Genomic DNA, 15,812 nt, shown 5'->3' on the forward strand with positions numbered 1-15,812 from the left:
CTCCCACAGGTTGGGACATCAACTCTGCTGGTGGAGATCCGGTCGCTCGGCAAGAGCCAGGCTGTGGAAGAAGTCCCAACCTCTCAGCGAGGCTTGGGCTTTTATGCCAGGATTTTCGCCATACAGAAGAAGAACCAGGCTGGCCGGAGAGTTGTGTTGGGCCTTTGCACCCTTCTCCCCCTCTCTGCAAAACGTCAAGATGGTTACGCCAGCTCTTATGGTGGAAACACTGGACAGGGGAGACTGGATGTGCTCCCTGGATCTGAAGGACGTTTACTTACACATCCCTATTTGGCAGCCGCTTCATTCCTTACTGCGCTTTACGAGCAGGGGCTTCCTTTTCCAATACAAGGTGCTACCCTTCGGCCTCAACTCGGCTCCCAGGGTATTTATCAGGTTGATGAATGCAGTGGCAGCCCTCCTCAGGGCCCAGGGCCACCACGTCTACCCATACCTGGACAACTGACTTGTCCGTGCCACCTCTCCGGAAGCGGTTCAGCATACTGCCTCCGCACTGAGGAAGACACTCCACGACCTGGGATTCACTATCAATCTCAAGAAGTCTCTGCTGCAGCCCACGCAGATCCTTAACTTCTTGGGCCTCATCTGCGACACAAGCTCTGTGAGAATCTTTCGCTCGGTGGACAAGATTGCGGCCATCAAGAGAGCTACAGCTCCCTTCCTCGCCAGGCCTGTGACCTTCGGCCTGGTGGTACTAACACCTACTGGGGCTTATGGCAGCGGTCCTTTTGGCCGTGCCCCACAAGACTCAGGAGGCAGAGCTTACAGCTGCACTTCGCAGCCTCATAGAATCGGGAGAAGGGCTCCTAAGAGGAGCCAATAAACACTCTGCCCTTTCCCCTCTCGGACCTCCACTGGGGGTCTGCAGACTTCAACCTGATGCAGGGCAAGCCCTTCCGGCAGCCAGTTACTAGAGACTTGAGGGCCATATGGTTGGCTCTCAAGGCCTTTCTCCCTCTTATCCAGACAGAAAACTCCACCAGCATGTACTATGTCAACAAGCTGGGTGGCACCAGATCCCCTCTGCTGTGCAACTTAGCAGTCAGCAAGTGGGAATGGGCTCTGGAGAATGACATTTACCTCAGGGCTGTCCACCTCCTGGGGAATCCAACCTGGAAGCAGACAGTCTGAGCAGACTTGGGGCTTACAATTACGAGTGGCAATTGAACAACCTGGTGCTAAAGGAGATCTTCCTCAGATGGAGGCATCCCCATGTGAATCTTTTTGCCTCCCGGCACAACAGGAAATGCCAACAGTGCGCCTCCTGGCAGGGGCAGGGCTCCGGCTGCCTGGGCGACGCATTCCATATTTAATGGAACGACATGACAGCATATGCCTTCGCACCCACACCCCTAGTCCACCGGGTGATCTGCAAGATAAAGGAATCCCGGCACCTCAGCATCATTTTGATAGCTCCCTGGTGGCCGTCCAGACTGTGGTTCTCCAAGCTCCTCAGCCTTTCGGACAAACCACCCATTCACCTACTGCGGGGCTCAGCTCCTCTCCTGGCCTGCAGAGGGCAGGATACTCCACCCTGCTCCTCACAGCGTGGCTTCTGAGCAAGTCCCGCTGAAACACTTAACCTATCTCAGGCTAACCTAGAAATAATCCACGGTGCTAGAAGCAAGGCTACTAGGAGCCAATGTAAGAGTAAATGGTGCATCTGGCGGGCCTCCGCAGGCTTTAAACGTCTCTAAAGAAGCCACACCCGGTGTGGGGACCTTAATGTTGTGTTGGGCGCCTCAGTGCACAAACCTTTTAAACCTAGGGCACCCGCGGACGTCAGACTGGTCACCATAAAGATAGCTCTGCTCGTGGGCCTCCCCTCAGCTCGAAGAGTCAGCGAGATCCAGGCTCTGGTGGCATCAGAACCCTACACCACTTTTCACGGACGCCCCCTGCTTCCTACCCAAGGTGAGCTCCTCCTTCCATCTCAATGAGGAAATGGCGGATGCCTTGTTTGTCACTTTCAATGGGTCAAGGCCAGGTTATCCAAGGCCTCCATAGCAAGGGGATGATTGCGGCCATCATGGAGGCCTATGAGGGGCAGCACAAACAAGTGCCAGCTAACTTGCATGTACATGCGATCAGAGCCAAGGCCACGGCCATCGCGTTCCAACTGCTCTGCAGTGGTAGGTCATCAGCAGGGCGGTTTCCTGGTCACCCCTTTGGTTTTCTGTAAACGCTACTGTTTGGACACCGCCTCGAGGTAGGACACAGAATTCGGGCAGGCGGTTCTAAGAAACCTGTTTTTTTAAGGAGGGGCTCCTCTCCACCCTGGGGCTACATTCAGTTGTAATCGGCCATACAGTATGGAGGAAAGGGGACGGGACGTAAAAGTAATTAACAGTTACTCACCGTAGTGACTAATGTACTCTTAGTCCATAGACCCCTTTCCTTCATATGTCCCACCATCCTCCCCTTCCCCCCCCCCCCTATAATACTGGTGCCATTAGGCAATGCCTATCATTGTCGACACGTCAATGGGGACTGAGGAGTGGCGCCGGGAGGCGGAGTCAGGCGAGTGCATGCTCCCAGGACTGCACCCCTGCGCGCCTCTAAATTTAAGGGGGACAAAGATTTTTTTCTGTTGAAAAAGGGAAGGGGACTATGGACTAAGAGTACGTTAGTCACTACGGTGAGTAACTGTTAATTTATATATAACACAATTATAAAAACACAACACATTGCTTTAAAGTACACAACCAAAGCATAAACCCTGTTTAGAAAATGAACAGTATTTCAAGGGAAGGCGTACCTTATCAAAGACATTTAGTATTGGACGCACCCATTCATAAGGGGGTAAAACCATCAGTTACTTTTAAATTGCTTTTCAGTAAGTCAAGGGTAGAAGACCCTGTCAGTCACTCAGTGACACTCGGTTAAGATATCACTTAGTAAACCAACCGTGTTACCAGGATACTTTTCAGAATAGTGGAACACAGATTCAAGGAACAGTAAAAACCTATAACTACATTCAGGATAACGCACAGTTATAGTAGGTGAGTAAGACTTTATGGATTAATACACAATTACAGTTGCTTTTCGGATCAGTGGAACACAGACTAAAGTAAGCAATAACGTTCTACAATAATTTAGGATTGCACCAGGCAGTCCAAGGTCAGCTACACCTACAGGATCCTTTTTAAGAATGGCACACAGCTATTCTAGGCAGGTAAAACCTAAGGGTGTAAGCCCCTGCAATATCTCGTGGTCCTAGCATCGAGGGGATCTGAGAGCAAAGTCTGACTGTGGCAAATGCATACCTATGCATGGGTGGCCGTTGTCCGAAATTGATTACATGCGTCCAGTCCTGTCCTGAGAGGGACCGTGCATTGAGTTCTTTTGCACTTCTCAAAAGCAAGAACCTTGCACCAGCATTAGTCGCTGACCCACAGGAGTGTTCAAACCTGCTGCCCATGGGGATTGAGGTTAAAACCTTCATGTAAACACAATTATAGCCAACAGCGATTTTGGCAAGCTGCAGGCTTTTAATTTAGACCAGAGCCATTCTCCGTTTATCGTATAGAAAGCCCTGGAGAGATCTATCCAAGCACCATAAAAAATGGAACCGCTCATTCTCCAGGACACAATACTCATGACTAAACCATTGAGTGAGGTAGAAAGGCCCCTTCTGAAGTACATTTGATGTTTTGCCAATGTGTTCTTGTCTACTCCCCAAAGTTCGAACTCCCTCAGTAACACTGCCGCACATATTCTACTGTCCACATCCAAAAGGGCGATCCAGTGATAGTTGGCCAGATTCGCCCGATCGCCTTTTTATAGATGAGGACTACAACGGCAGACTTCCAGGTGTCTAGGAAACACCTGCTCTTCAAAACCTCCCCAAAAAGAAATAGCAAGCTTTTAGACCATAAATTTGACTTAGATATAAAGTTGGTCAAACCATTCAGACCCGCTGCTCTGGAGTAAGAGGATCTTACAATTAGTTCAGATATGATATCCTCACTGAAATGTAGCCTTGAAGCTATATTGGGTCGCAATCTGAAAGCCATTGCAGAGGGTCTCATGCACAGATCTTCAAAGTAATTACACCAAGTACTCTGCAACAGCGTTGCTTTGGAGCATACTCTGTGAGCCATTGGGACGATTTACCAAAGACTAGAAGTTGTGAGTTACCAATCTCCAAGGCCTCCAGAATTAGTTCACCATCCTGGTGGTGGCGTAGATCCCTTTGGGAGCAAGACCAATTTCTAAATGACATATTTTAAGCCCCTAATTGCCTTCGTCGGGGCTCTTTTCTTGAGCCAAGTTGCCTTATTGTTAGGTAAGATTTTAACTCTAGTGCTAAATCTACCCCGCTTGTGAGTACCCCAGAACGTTTTGCTGGACTGGTGAATTATTTTTCCCTATACCTCAGTGCGTGAGAACCTTTTTCCACTCTTTTATGGGTGTCATTTTTAAGACTCTCCATGGTGTTCTTTTAATTTTATCCTCTTTGACACCTTTTTGGCATTTACCTTTTATTGTTGCAGGGTTGCCCTTTGGGCTCCTCTTTTACTTTCTCTGGCTAACCTTGTGAGAACTACAGTTGCCATGGGTATAAAGGATATTTTCTTTAGCCCATCTACATTTTGTTATGTGTAAACCAATTGTACTAATTTGGTGCACCTTTACTGTGGGCTGTTTCCACAGCTGCGGTAAAGGCACCCAAGGCTGCCCATTTTATCAAAATGGCCCTGTCTGCTTTTATTTTGTCATTTTAGTGCTTCTTGTCCCTTCTCGGTTCTTCCTCTGCCCTCCAGGGTGGGAAAGTCCTTTGTGGTAGTTTTATCTTCGGCGGGGGACCTAGGTCAAACCTGCCCAGGCTCCAGAATGTCTGTGAAGGCAGGAAGCGAGGGAGGAGTCAAAAACTCTGCACGCCTTTGTCTTCCAGCCTGACTGTGAGATTCCAGTTCCAACTGGGAGGCTGGCTGCCCGAAAGGAGAGGAGAAAACTGGTGAGTGAGAGGAGAAAACTGGTCAGTGAGAGCTGTGGTGAACTCGACACCCAGCAACAATTCAAAGCAAGCACAGCATATCCAATGGAGGGAAAGCGCTATGCGAGAGGAGTCTGAGCCCGAAGGAGGGGGACCCAAGGGTGAGGAATTATCATTCAAAGTGCAACTAGAAAATAACTTTAATTGAACCTTTGTTTAGATACTTTGAACCGGTCAGGCCCCTGCAAGCAAGAAAAACATAGCTATCGGAGGTCCTGGTATCACTAAGGAACTTTCTAGGGATCTGCGCCCAGACCTGGGGGATCCAAGGGTGAAAGGCATCACCCAAACCTGCAAGCGGAAAGGAACTTTTGTTTATTATTTTGAATTCATCAGTTCCACAGCGGCAAGAGGCTTTTTGTAGAAGAGACTTAACCACTGAAGGCCCTGATATGTGTAAGCAGAACAGTTGGCTTGTGCTGGGAAAGCTCGAGAGTGTGCTGTGTTCCGGATTCCTACCTTGTCCCGTGCTTAAAACACACCTAAGGGAGACCCCGACCACTGCATCCTGGCTTATTCTTTGCAAACACTTAATTCTTTCTTATGAACATTATCCCACACTTCTTTTGTATTTAGCGTATTTGTATTTGATGGTCGAAACTTCCTCCCATCTTAGATTTAGGTTTAGATTAGGAATTTTTCCAACCTACCTTTGCAGTTTAATAAACACCCTTGAACTGTGATCACGTGTCTGTCTTTACTGTTGCCACCATGAGTTTCTTATAATCTAGTCATGCATTCGCCCTGGAAAGCTGCTGCTTCTGCTGGCTAGTGTATGCCATTTGTATGTGGACTCTGGAAGTGGGTGGGACTGCCTGGTCCCACTCCACATCCGTGGTGCTAGAGAGTCTGAGGGGTGTGTATGAATGAAACCCACAGTGGTCCCTGATTGGACCACTACTGGCTGTTTGAATGGTCCAGCTCCTTACCATTGGTGGGCTTGGACTTGCTACCAGTCAGGATTTGGGCTAAGAAATGCAACCATTTCTTCAGATCAGCGTTGAAACCAAGTATCCTGTTTAGAATAGCAGTCAACTGAAGATCCATGGACGACTCCCAAAAGGCCTGGCATCCCTTCCTGCATTTGGCCTGGTGAAACCCGGTTGGGCCACCTGATCTGCGAAGGCCCTCTGCAATGCTTCAACCCTTGGACTGGTGGAACCAACCAGTCTCAATGCCTTCTCGCGATCCAGCCTTCTTAAGCCCGTGGAGTCATCCCTGCACCACCCGGTGGAACAACTCTCCAGTGGGCTACCTAGTCAGATGCATCACCAGTCCAGAAGCTGAGTGGTCATCAGCTCGTGTCACAAGTCGTCCCTGTCCTGGAAAGTCTGCTTTGACCGCGACTGTAGAGACGCCTGTTGTCGCCTGTGTGCAGTGACTGTCGCTGGAACCAACCTTCCGCAGTCTGGTAGTGTCCTAAAGAGGCCTGCATTGGCTTGAGCTGCATTTCTTCGTTGCAAAGGGTTGCACTCAGCGCCTGGGCATCTTCTACTGGATCTAACAGTGGGAAAACCTACCTCGAGTGACTCCCAGTCGACCTGCCTATTCACTTGGGAGAATCGGAATCCGGGGGTGAGTACTCAAAAAGCATTCAGCCTCTCCTGTCTTCACCTGTAATACATCTTAGAATACACTTCGGTGTATTCTATTCCATCGCTTTTTGATTGTTTGATCTAAAAGCTGTTCCAAAGGATAAGAAAATAAACACACTTGCCTGTAATATTGTTGACCAGTCTTCTATAACATTTTTCACCACAACATCAACTCCTCCTACATCTGTCCCCTGTACTCAGAAGAAGCTTTGTGACTTTTGTACACAAGGCTCCATTCAACGTGGGGATTGATCCTATAAAGTTAGGGCGTATCATTCTTGTGAATTGGTTTTACCTACTGCGTCACTATTTACCTTCTTTCAGTTGAATAAGTAATTGCATGCATTTCTACAAACCTAAGGTTACTGTATATATGTTTGATAACTGAGTGGTGTGTGATAATAATACTTGCGTTTCATTTTTCTAGTGTGTTTCTGGGCCTATAATGGAGTAATTTTGCACTTGCTTGTCTAAAGTGAATTATTGTGTGCTTCACTATGTGGACTCATTGTGCAACCCTGAGCCGGCTCACTTTTTCCTGAGTCTAAGCCTTGACCACACTCCACGCTTCCCTTGATTCAGTTTGACTAACCTCTGACTATCCCTCTTCATCAGAACTATGGTGGCCAGATTGTAGAAATCCATCTTAACAATTCTGATCCAAGGCACTGTCCAGATCACCCTTGTGACAAAAGGAAGACTTCTGCAGAGAAGACAACCCCACGATTGGGCGGCAACAGACTATCTTCAGTTGGTGAATGTTAGTGACAGTTTTTATAAAGTCCAATTAAGGGCTTCATAAAACCATATGTGAGGCAGTACAAAACTCGACTCAGTATAAGACTGTACCACCTGAGATCATTTGGTAGCGTAGGCAGGGCAACCAGGCTTGTCTTAGGTGGAAGAGAAGGTTGTAGCTTGGTACAAAGAAATTGTAGCATACATATGGTCCAGAGAAACACTGAAACACTATGTATTGTAAAAATAAAGGGTTTATTTAAATACAAGTAGGCCAAGATGAATCTTGGGGAAGCAAGTACTATGACATATAAACACAATTATTTTCTTTAAAAAACATGCTACTTATGGAATACAAACCAAAGTACAACCTTATTGAGAATAGCAATCACCAGTCAAAGGTGAGTCAAACCTATAACCCACTTAGAATGGCATTCAGCTATTCCTGGGGAGTAAAAACACAGTAGTTAGAATTTTTGAATACCATAAGTAATTCAAGGGCAGCAGACCCAATTGGTCAGAATATAAAGTGTTATTGAGTTACAGAATCAAATAATTGGAACAACACTTGTTACAAGTCTGTCTTGCTACATATCTAACTTTCTTCTTTCAAGAATGTATACAGTTACACACCAATGTTCTTTTTAGAACACAGTTCAGAGGGAGTAACTTAACTAGTAGTGGCTCGCACCCGTACTGAACAGAGTAAAATGACAGTGATACTGCTAAACTAGTAGTGGCTTGCACCGGCAATGGACACAGTCAAATGAAAGTTCAGTTATAAGGGAGTAACTTAACTTGTATATAACCTAGAGGCCTAGAGCTTCTCAAGGATAAGTATACACCCAGTGAAACTGTTTTAGAAGTGCCTTAGAGCACTTCAGGGAAAGTACAACCCGAATACAGTTTAAGAAGAGCAGCAGCTATTCAAGGACAGTATAACCTATTGGTGTTTAAACATTTACACTATTTCAAAGCATAGGAATAGACTGTTTAACCAATTATACATTTCAGAGGTGTATCTTACAATTCTAAGGTAAGTAAGAACTCTTAGTACACTTTTAAGAAGGGCATTCAGCAATGGATAGATAAGTATTAACTACTAGACTGTTTTAGAAATGATCAAGGCAGATCAGGGAAAGTAAACCCTATTGGTAAGCTTGTATACTCAATCAGTTAAGAAGAAGAAAACAATACCAACACAATCACTTTTAAGAAGAGTGGAACACTATCTAAAGTATGTAAAGCAATGCATATACTTTTTAAAGGAGCAACCAGCTACTTAAAGGTAAGTAATAACGTTTAGACACTTTGTAACCTATTCTATTCCGGAGATACAGTTGCAGCACAATATCGCTGGTCTGATTCTCTTCACCCTCTCAGTCCTGCACTCTGGTGAGGGGACTGCGGGTATTGGAATCATGTCTCTGGAGGCCCGGCAGGAGTCCACCAGTGTTTCAGAAGGATTCAGACTTTGGAAGACCATGCACTGTTAGTTTTCCTAAAGTCCCACTTGGAGGTAAGACTTTAGTAAGCTATCCCAGTGGTGTGTAGATCCCCCACTCTTAGTATCAGTCTGTACTACTGGAGGACCTTGGTAGAGTGGCAGAGCAGTCAGGCTTATCTTAAGAGGAAGACGTGAGCTGTAGGTAAGTACACTGAACCCAGCCAGTAATGCACTTCAAAGAAACACTTACACATACATTTATATTAAAATATAGATTTATTATATACACAAGTCCCTATTAAATACACAATAAACCAACTCACATAGGTGTACTTTACAAAGGGGAACTTCTTAGTTGGTACTTGCTGAACATATACAATTGTTACATGAGTTTGGCAGTTCTTTCCGTAATACCGCGCACCCACAAAGTGATACAGTAATTGTATTTATTCTGCATACACAAACAAGTTAGTGATTTTTGAGAAGGAAAACAATTGGTTAATGTTATCTTAGCAGAGCTTCAGGTACTAGACAGTTTCACAGGCTGTTTGTAGCGACTTAGTCTTGGAAAGCAGCAAAAATCAAAAGTTCCAGTGGATACTTTCTAGTCTCTAGGAAGGAAGATACAAGAAGGCTTAACCAATGGTGGAGACCCTGTTAAAGGACTCTAAGGGGACACAAGCAGCGGCTTGGGTCGAGCTAAGAGGGGGTTGCCCTGGACACCTCAATGTGCATACCAGTGCACTGGAGCAACTTTCTGGAATCAGTTAAGCAATACCCTTTTCCCCACGGTACCCTAGGCTAGAAGAACATTTTTGTGGTGGATGCTCTGCGATGTTGCAGCTCTGGACCCGACCTCTGATTCCTTATGTGAGAAACCAAAGGGTGTCTCACTTCTCTCCCTCTCTCAGGTGGCTGGCCAAGGCCATCACCGTTGGATCCAGACCCTGGGGGTGGACCAGTGCGGGAGGATCACCTGGGTGAGGGATCCTCGATGAGTGGGGGTGAGACAAACAATGGTAAGATGCATAATATCCCCTTTTCCCGTGCCCATACCCCATCCTATTTTATAGGATTCTCCGGCATCCCAACTCCCCCTTTTCTACACCATCACTGGGCCGAGGAGGAATGAGAAAGAGGCTAACCCTTAATATCCCATTGGACATGTCCCGTTAATAAGGTCAGGTAAAGTCAGATACTTGACCTTAATCACATACATCTGATAACCATTAGCTCCCCCCCCACGCAGATAAAAGGCAGAACATGGGGACACACTCGGAGCAAAATGGAACACGAGAAGGAGCTGACCTTCCGGGACGAAGGCGAACCCACTGGAGCAGAACGACCAATCGAGGGACCAGAATTGAGGGGCTGTGAAACTTTGAAAATCCCTGCAGGAAGTGGTTGTCTCCGGCAAACCATGAGAGATGAGCATAGAAGGCCAGAATCCAGACAAGAAGCTTGCATTGTGTTTCAAGGACGCCAGTGACTTTCCCAGGTGAACGGCAGAGTTGGAGAGGCGAGGGCAAGCCTGAGGTATTAACCTTGACTCGTGAATCAAAGCCGCAGAGAGCAGAAAAGAATGCACACAAACAGTGAGTTGGCGAAATACATGAAAGGCCGGTTTGTGTCGAGGAAAGATTGAAGCTGCAACAGTGTATCTCGCAATTTAAGGTTGCGCACATGCTGATGAGACGCGAAAGGAAAGCAAACCTGTAGTGAACTTTAAAGTAAGCGGTAACTGTGCAGCCAGTGATCCAGAGTAGCAGAGTGGTCCGGCGAAAGGAAACAGCCCACTCAAAATGTTTGATATAAAGCAAAAGTAAATGAACTTTAAAATACACGATAGTTAAGATTAACCCCGACAAAAGGGGAAGTTAAAGGTGATTGCTTAATAGAAAGACTACTTTGAACTACCCAGTCAAAGAGACACTGGGATGAATATCAGAAGGAAGTGCTGAAGTCGAAGTCAGAGGGGTCCTACGGAAGTTTGTGGAAAAGCCTTGCACATTCGAAAGTCTTTGACATCAGAAAAGGGTCTGAGCCCGACTGAAGGAGACCTAGAAGATGAAATAAGTGAGGGGAAGGGGGAACCCCTTACAAATGTGAATAAAGCTTGGGGAAGGGAGCCCCTGCAAGTGCTGTGATTGCGAGGTCCAAGCCAGACAAAGGGAGATCTACGTTGAATCAGGTACTTTTCTTGAGAAGTCCGAGTCCAACCGAGGGAGACCTACGTGAATTATGTTGAATCTTGAAATAACTTTTTTGTGAACTTAAGTGACTTTGAGGTGGAAGGCCAAGCGGCCTTCGACCCACGTTTTGAACTGCCCTTTTTTTGAGAACCTGAGCCAGTGTGTTGTCATGTCCACAGGGGCCGCCTTCCGTGCTGTCCAACGTGGGGAGAAGAGCTGACTCAGCCATCTTGATCTTTTGTTATAACACTGACTTTCTTTTGCATACACATTTCCCTTTACACACTTTTTGTATAATAGATAGGGCAGGCATTCTTTTTTTAAGTATAGGCCATTTTGATTTGACATAGATGGACTAGGACTTGCTTTTCACTCCAGGAGTCTCACCTTTCATACATTTCCAGCACACACTCCTCTGCAATCTCTCTCAGTAATTTACAGAAAGGGGCATTTGGCTGTCCAATCAGGAAAGCCTAGACCCCCAGTGGGGGCTGGTTCTATTCAGGCACTCTGGGAGACAAAGGATAGGGGGGTGGAGAACTCTTTCCCCACCTTCTGCCTGCCCAGACACTCCAGAGCCTATGTGGGGGACACACAAGAGTTCCTGCCAAAGACAAAACACACACACACCGGCCTCCCCCTCCCAGAATGGTAGAACAAGGGCTAACCAAGAACAACCACGCTAGTAATGGTGAAAAAAGAAGGGAGGCCCCAAGTTGGTACTTGGGTGCCCCTATTGTGCACTACCGGGGCTATAGACATAACCTGCGGTACAAAAACGACAAAAATAGTTGGTTGAAAACGTCGATCGCCACCAGCCATAACTAGAAGATTGTCTATATGACTAAATAAACACAGGGGCAGAGAGAAGGGGGATACTAGGTTTCCCTTTGGCACTCCACATAGGTGGTGTGTGGCAATCTCTCAAGACTATAAAGTTTTTGGAGAGATACTAAGTATTAAGAACTGTAGTTACTCTAGGATAAAGAAAATAATCTCAAAGGAGGACCCTAATGGTTCCCAGCAACACTGCCCATAAGGAGCTGTGTGCTGGAGTAGTAAAATACAGATGCCTTTAAGAGCTATGGAGGAAAATAGACTCCACAATATAGGTAAAATACAAAGAATAGAGTTCCATAAGAATGAATAAGTGGAAAACGGCTCCACTCATTCAGGATTAAAGAAAAAAGTCCAGCAAAAAGTGCTCTGGGTCTCACTAGGAGAGGGGTTGATGCATACAAATGATAAATCTCACGAACACACTGCGCTCAGACCTGAGGTCCCCTCTTTTGGCAGACCAGGAAGGTCACAGCACGTTGAGGGATGCCTCATTTTGTAGGTCTACTTGAGACTAGTGGATCAGTCCAGCCTCTGGGTAGGAGTCTTTGCATTTGGGACCCCGAGGTCAATTGGAAGGAAGCGTTGCATAAGGCTCAGGTTACAAAGCTGGCTCTCTGGTTGCTCAAAGTCGCTACAGAAGTCTTTTTTTTATCTTAAGATTCAGCTCCACTGGTCGACTTGTCTGCAGCTTCCAGAAACAGTCTTCATCAGGAACTACAGCACAACTTCTGCAAACTCTCCCTGCAGTTTACAGAAAGGGCGGTCTGGCTGTCCAATCAGGTCAGCCAGCCCCCCAGTGTGATCTGGTTACTTCCAGGCAAGGTGCAAGACAAAGGGCTACAGAGTTCTGGACCCCTCACTTGCTTCCTGCCTTCTCAGACACTCTGGAGCCTCTGCAGGGAATGCAAAGGATTCCCGCCAAAGATAAAACTTCAACCAAGGTTGTTCCCACCTAGAATGGCAGAAGACGACCTAGGAAACAACGAGCAAATGAGAAATGGCAAAAAAAGGGGCCCCCATTCTAGCAAATGTTACCAGGTAAGTATCCCCAGCACTCTGCATAAGGTGGGGTGTGCTGGGTCACTAAAATAAATGTAAAAATGGGAATCCCACTTTACCTCTTTGGTACAGTAGTTCACCCAAGAAGAAATAAGAGAATTAAAAGGAAGCCACTGTATTTAAAATGATTTGTGCTGCCATAGTACTTTAGTCAGTCCAAAGTTATAGGAAACTATAACTCCGATCAAACACTATGGAGAGACATAAAAAGGTTATCCATAAAAAGAGCAAACGACTAGGTGAGAGGGGAAAAAGATTCCCACTCACCTAGGAATAAGGGGAAAAATAATCACCAAGTCCTGCAAAAAGTCTTGGGGTGGACACAGGTCAGGAAGATTTATCACTGAAATTAATATCTCACCTGGCGGTGAACAAAGAAGCAGGCCCTGCATGGCTCCCTTTGGGACTTGTAGGCTGGCAGTGCAGGACCAGGCATCTTGTAACACAAGTTGAAGATCCTCCAAGTTCCAAGGATGCACTTCGAACAGCGCTGGCGCAGCGAGGTAGCCCAGGAGGGAGCTGGTCAGTACACATTTTGCTCCGGGGACACTTCCAAAAGCACGGATCGCCGAGCAGGGGTTGAGACTGATTGTTCCCAATGGTCCAGAGGTCGAATCACTGATGAGGGTCTTCATTAGATCAGACGGAGGAGCAGGACTTCACTGGGATTTGACTGAAGTTGCTGCTGGTTAGCTGCAAGCGTCGTCTGCGGGCTGCTCTTCTTCGTAGGGGTCTTTGCTCCAACAATGATCTGTGGAATGGGTGCTGGAGTCCTCCTTTGGCCCAGGATTTGGACTGGAAGCTCGCCTAGGCCCACCAATGGTAAGCATCTGCACCATTCAAACTGGCAGTGGCACCATTCAAAGGCAACCAATAAAGTAAAATAGCTTTCACCCTTGTGAAGCCAAATCTAAAATATAACTGCCACCGAACTACTCCCTAAAACCTGTGTACAGTGATACAATCACCGTTAGGGGGAACAAATCGGAAGCCAAGAGGCATCTGTGGAACTGGGTGCATTTTGGGCAACCCAATACCATACACCTTAAGTAATTAAAAAGGGATTGAATGGTAGGTGGAATTCAGGAGAAGTCCCTTTGGCCACCAAAAAGAAGTCCATGAACCAAAAAAAGAGAGGCAGGAAAAGCAAATGTTTTGGGGCCCCAAAAAGAGCCCACGAATCCCCAAAATAGGAATTCTGACTATTAATGTTACATGGACTTTGTTTTTCCTATACATTATGTTTAACATAAAGTTCTTATTTTACACAGTTGATTCTATTTTATTTGAATAAAGTGTATATGTTTCAGTGCACCACTATGAGTGTTTCCTTTGTTCAGCTTTGGGGAATACATGCACTTCCCTACAAACCCCCCTCCTCCTTCCTGGAGTGAGGCCTGTCTGATCTGTATCCGCTAGCTTCAGTAGAGCGGTTTGCTTTACCTTTTAAGTTGGACAGGATTACCTTGTTCCCAACACTGTGCCGCATAATCCAGATTTAACGTCTACATGGCTGTCTCATACTGGCGTTAAAACATTGAATTGCTATGGAATATACGTGTTTTTTGCATTTGCTAAAAACAGCCATATTCTGTAGGAATCCATTGTAAATGACTCCGTTCTCGTTGATTATGGTTGGTATGTACACTTTTTCCAAAACGTATTGGGGAAAAAAGTGTTGGAGCAATTAAACCTTTTTCAACTTTCGTTTCTCACTACATCTTGGGAAGAGTTTAAAATTGCACAGAGAAAACCAGTTGGTGCAGAAGTTAAACCTAGGAAGTCCCCTCCGTGCAATTTGCACTGTGCAGAAAATGAGGGTCAACCAGGTCTGTGTATTGTCTGTTGACAGAGGGACACACACAGTGTTATCCTCTTGGATTGCCTGCCTGATTCACAGATGTGCTTTTCATTTAAACCACAGCACCACCCATGAAGCCATACCTTTGGTCACCTCTCATTCGCTCCGTACCAACCATTGCCAGCTCCACCCAACCTGTCAAGTAGATGCTTCAATGCTTTGGTGAAAGGTGCATAACGGGTATACTAAAAACAGGAATGCACGTCAAGATGGATGCCTTCATATATTTTGTCTTCTCTTGACTTTCTTTGGTATGTTTATATGCCTCTCATTGGCTTGCTGACCTAAGTGACATCCATGTGAGCTATCTTTTGCTTAGTGATAAATAGGAAGATGCAGGTATGGGACCTCCTGGCTCAGCACATACAGCCTCTCAATCTTCCTACTACTCCTTTGGGGCCCACTTGGGTATTGTAGGGATTTCTTTTTTCCTGTGACTTGGTGGTTTTCATTCTTTAATTGTTCTAATAATGTTTGGTTTCAGGTGCTGCCGTGCCTTCTCAGACCTTGTGCTTTCGTTCTTTCTCAGCTGCCTTCAGAGGCAGTCACGAACATTCTTCAGCAGCTCATCAATCTACCTCAGAACACCACTTCCTCGCAACAGCCAGAACCATCAAACCCTCACTTCACAGCTGTGCTCCAGAATAGGGTACTGTAAGCCTACATCTTTATTTTTTCCTCAATGTTTGCTTCTGAGATTTCTCTTTGCAGTACTGATGCAGTCCCCCTTTGTCGAAGTCCTGTTGGATATTTTGCTATGAATATAGTTTAGCAGAACATTCTCTGCACAGCAGAAAGAGAACAAATAATTAAGGGTATCAGAAATGCTTAGCATCTACTGCTCTACCTCTCTGAAACCACAATCTCCAAGCACACCAGGTAATTTTTTGTGTGGGCAGTTTGTCCAGTCCTATTTATTAATCTTCGTATTCTTGCTGCCTCATCTCTTTCCTGCACTTATACTGTTGGATATCTTTGATACTGTTCACATCAGATGTGCTGATCAGAAGTTCACCTGTCCTATTTGCACATGAAGTGAGAGAGTGGGCAGACCACTGGC

At 46.0% G+C, this 15,812-nt stretch overlaps 1 protein-coding gene across 1 annotated transcript in view; it reads left to right on the forward strand.

Annotated features, from left to right (window-relative positions):
* The window catches only part of PATL1 (PAT1 homolog 1, processing body mRNA decay factor), a 706,345-nt gene that overhangs the window by 540,462 nt on the left and 150,071 nt on the right, over positions 1-15,812 (forward strand). Inside the window, exon 16 of the mRNA XM_069628825.1 lies at positions 15,237-15,401. Within this exon, the coding sequence (XP_069484926.1) occupies positions 15,237-15,401 (165 nt within the window). The remainder of the gene's footprint in view (positions 1-15,236; positions 15,402-15,812) is intronic.

Source organism: Ambystoma mexicanum, chromosome 12 (genome assembly GCF_040938575.1).
Source record: "Ambystoma mexicanum isolate Mex_15411 chromosome 12, UKY_AmexF1_1, whole genome shotgun sequence".
Classification (NCBI taxonomy): domain Eukaryota; kingdom Metazoa; phylum Chordata; class Amphibia; order Caudata; family Ambystomatidae; genus Ambystoma; species Ambystoma mexicanum.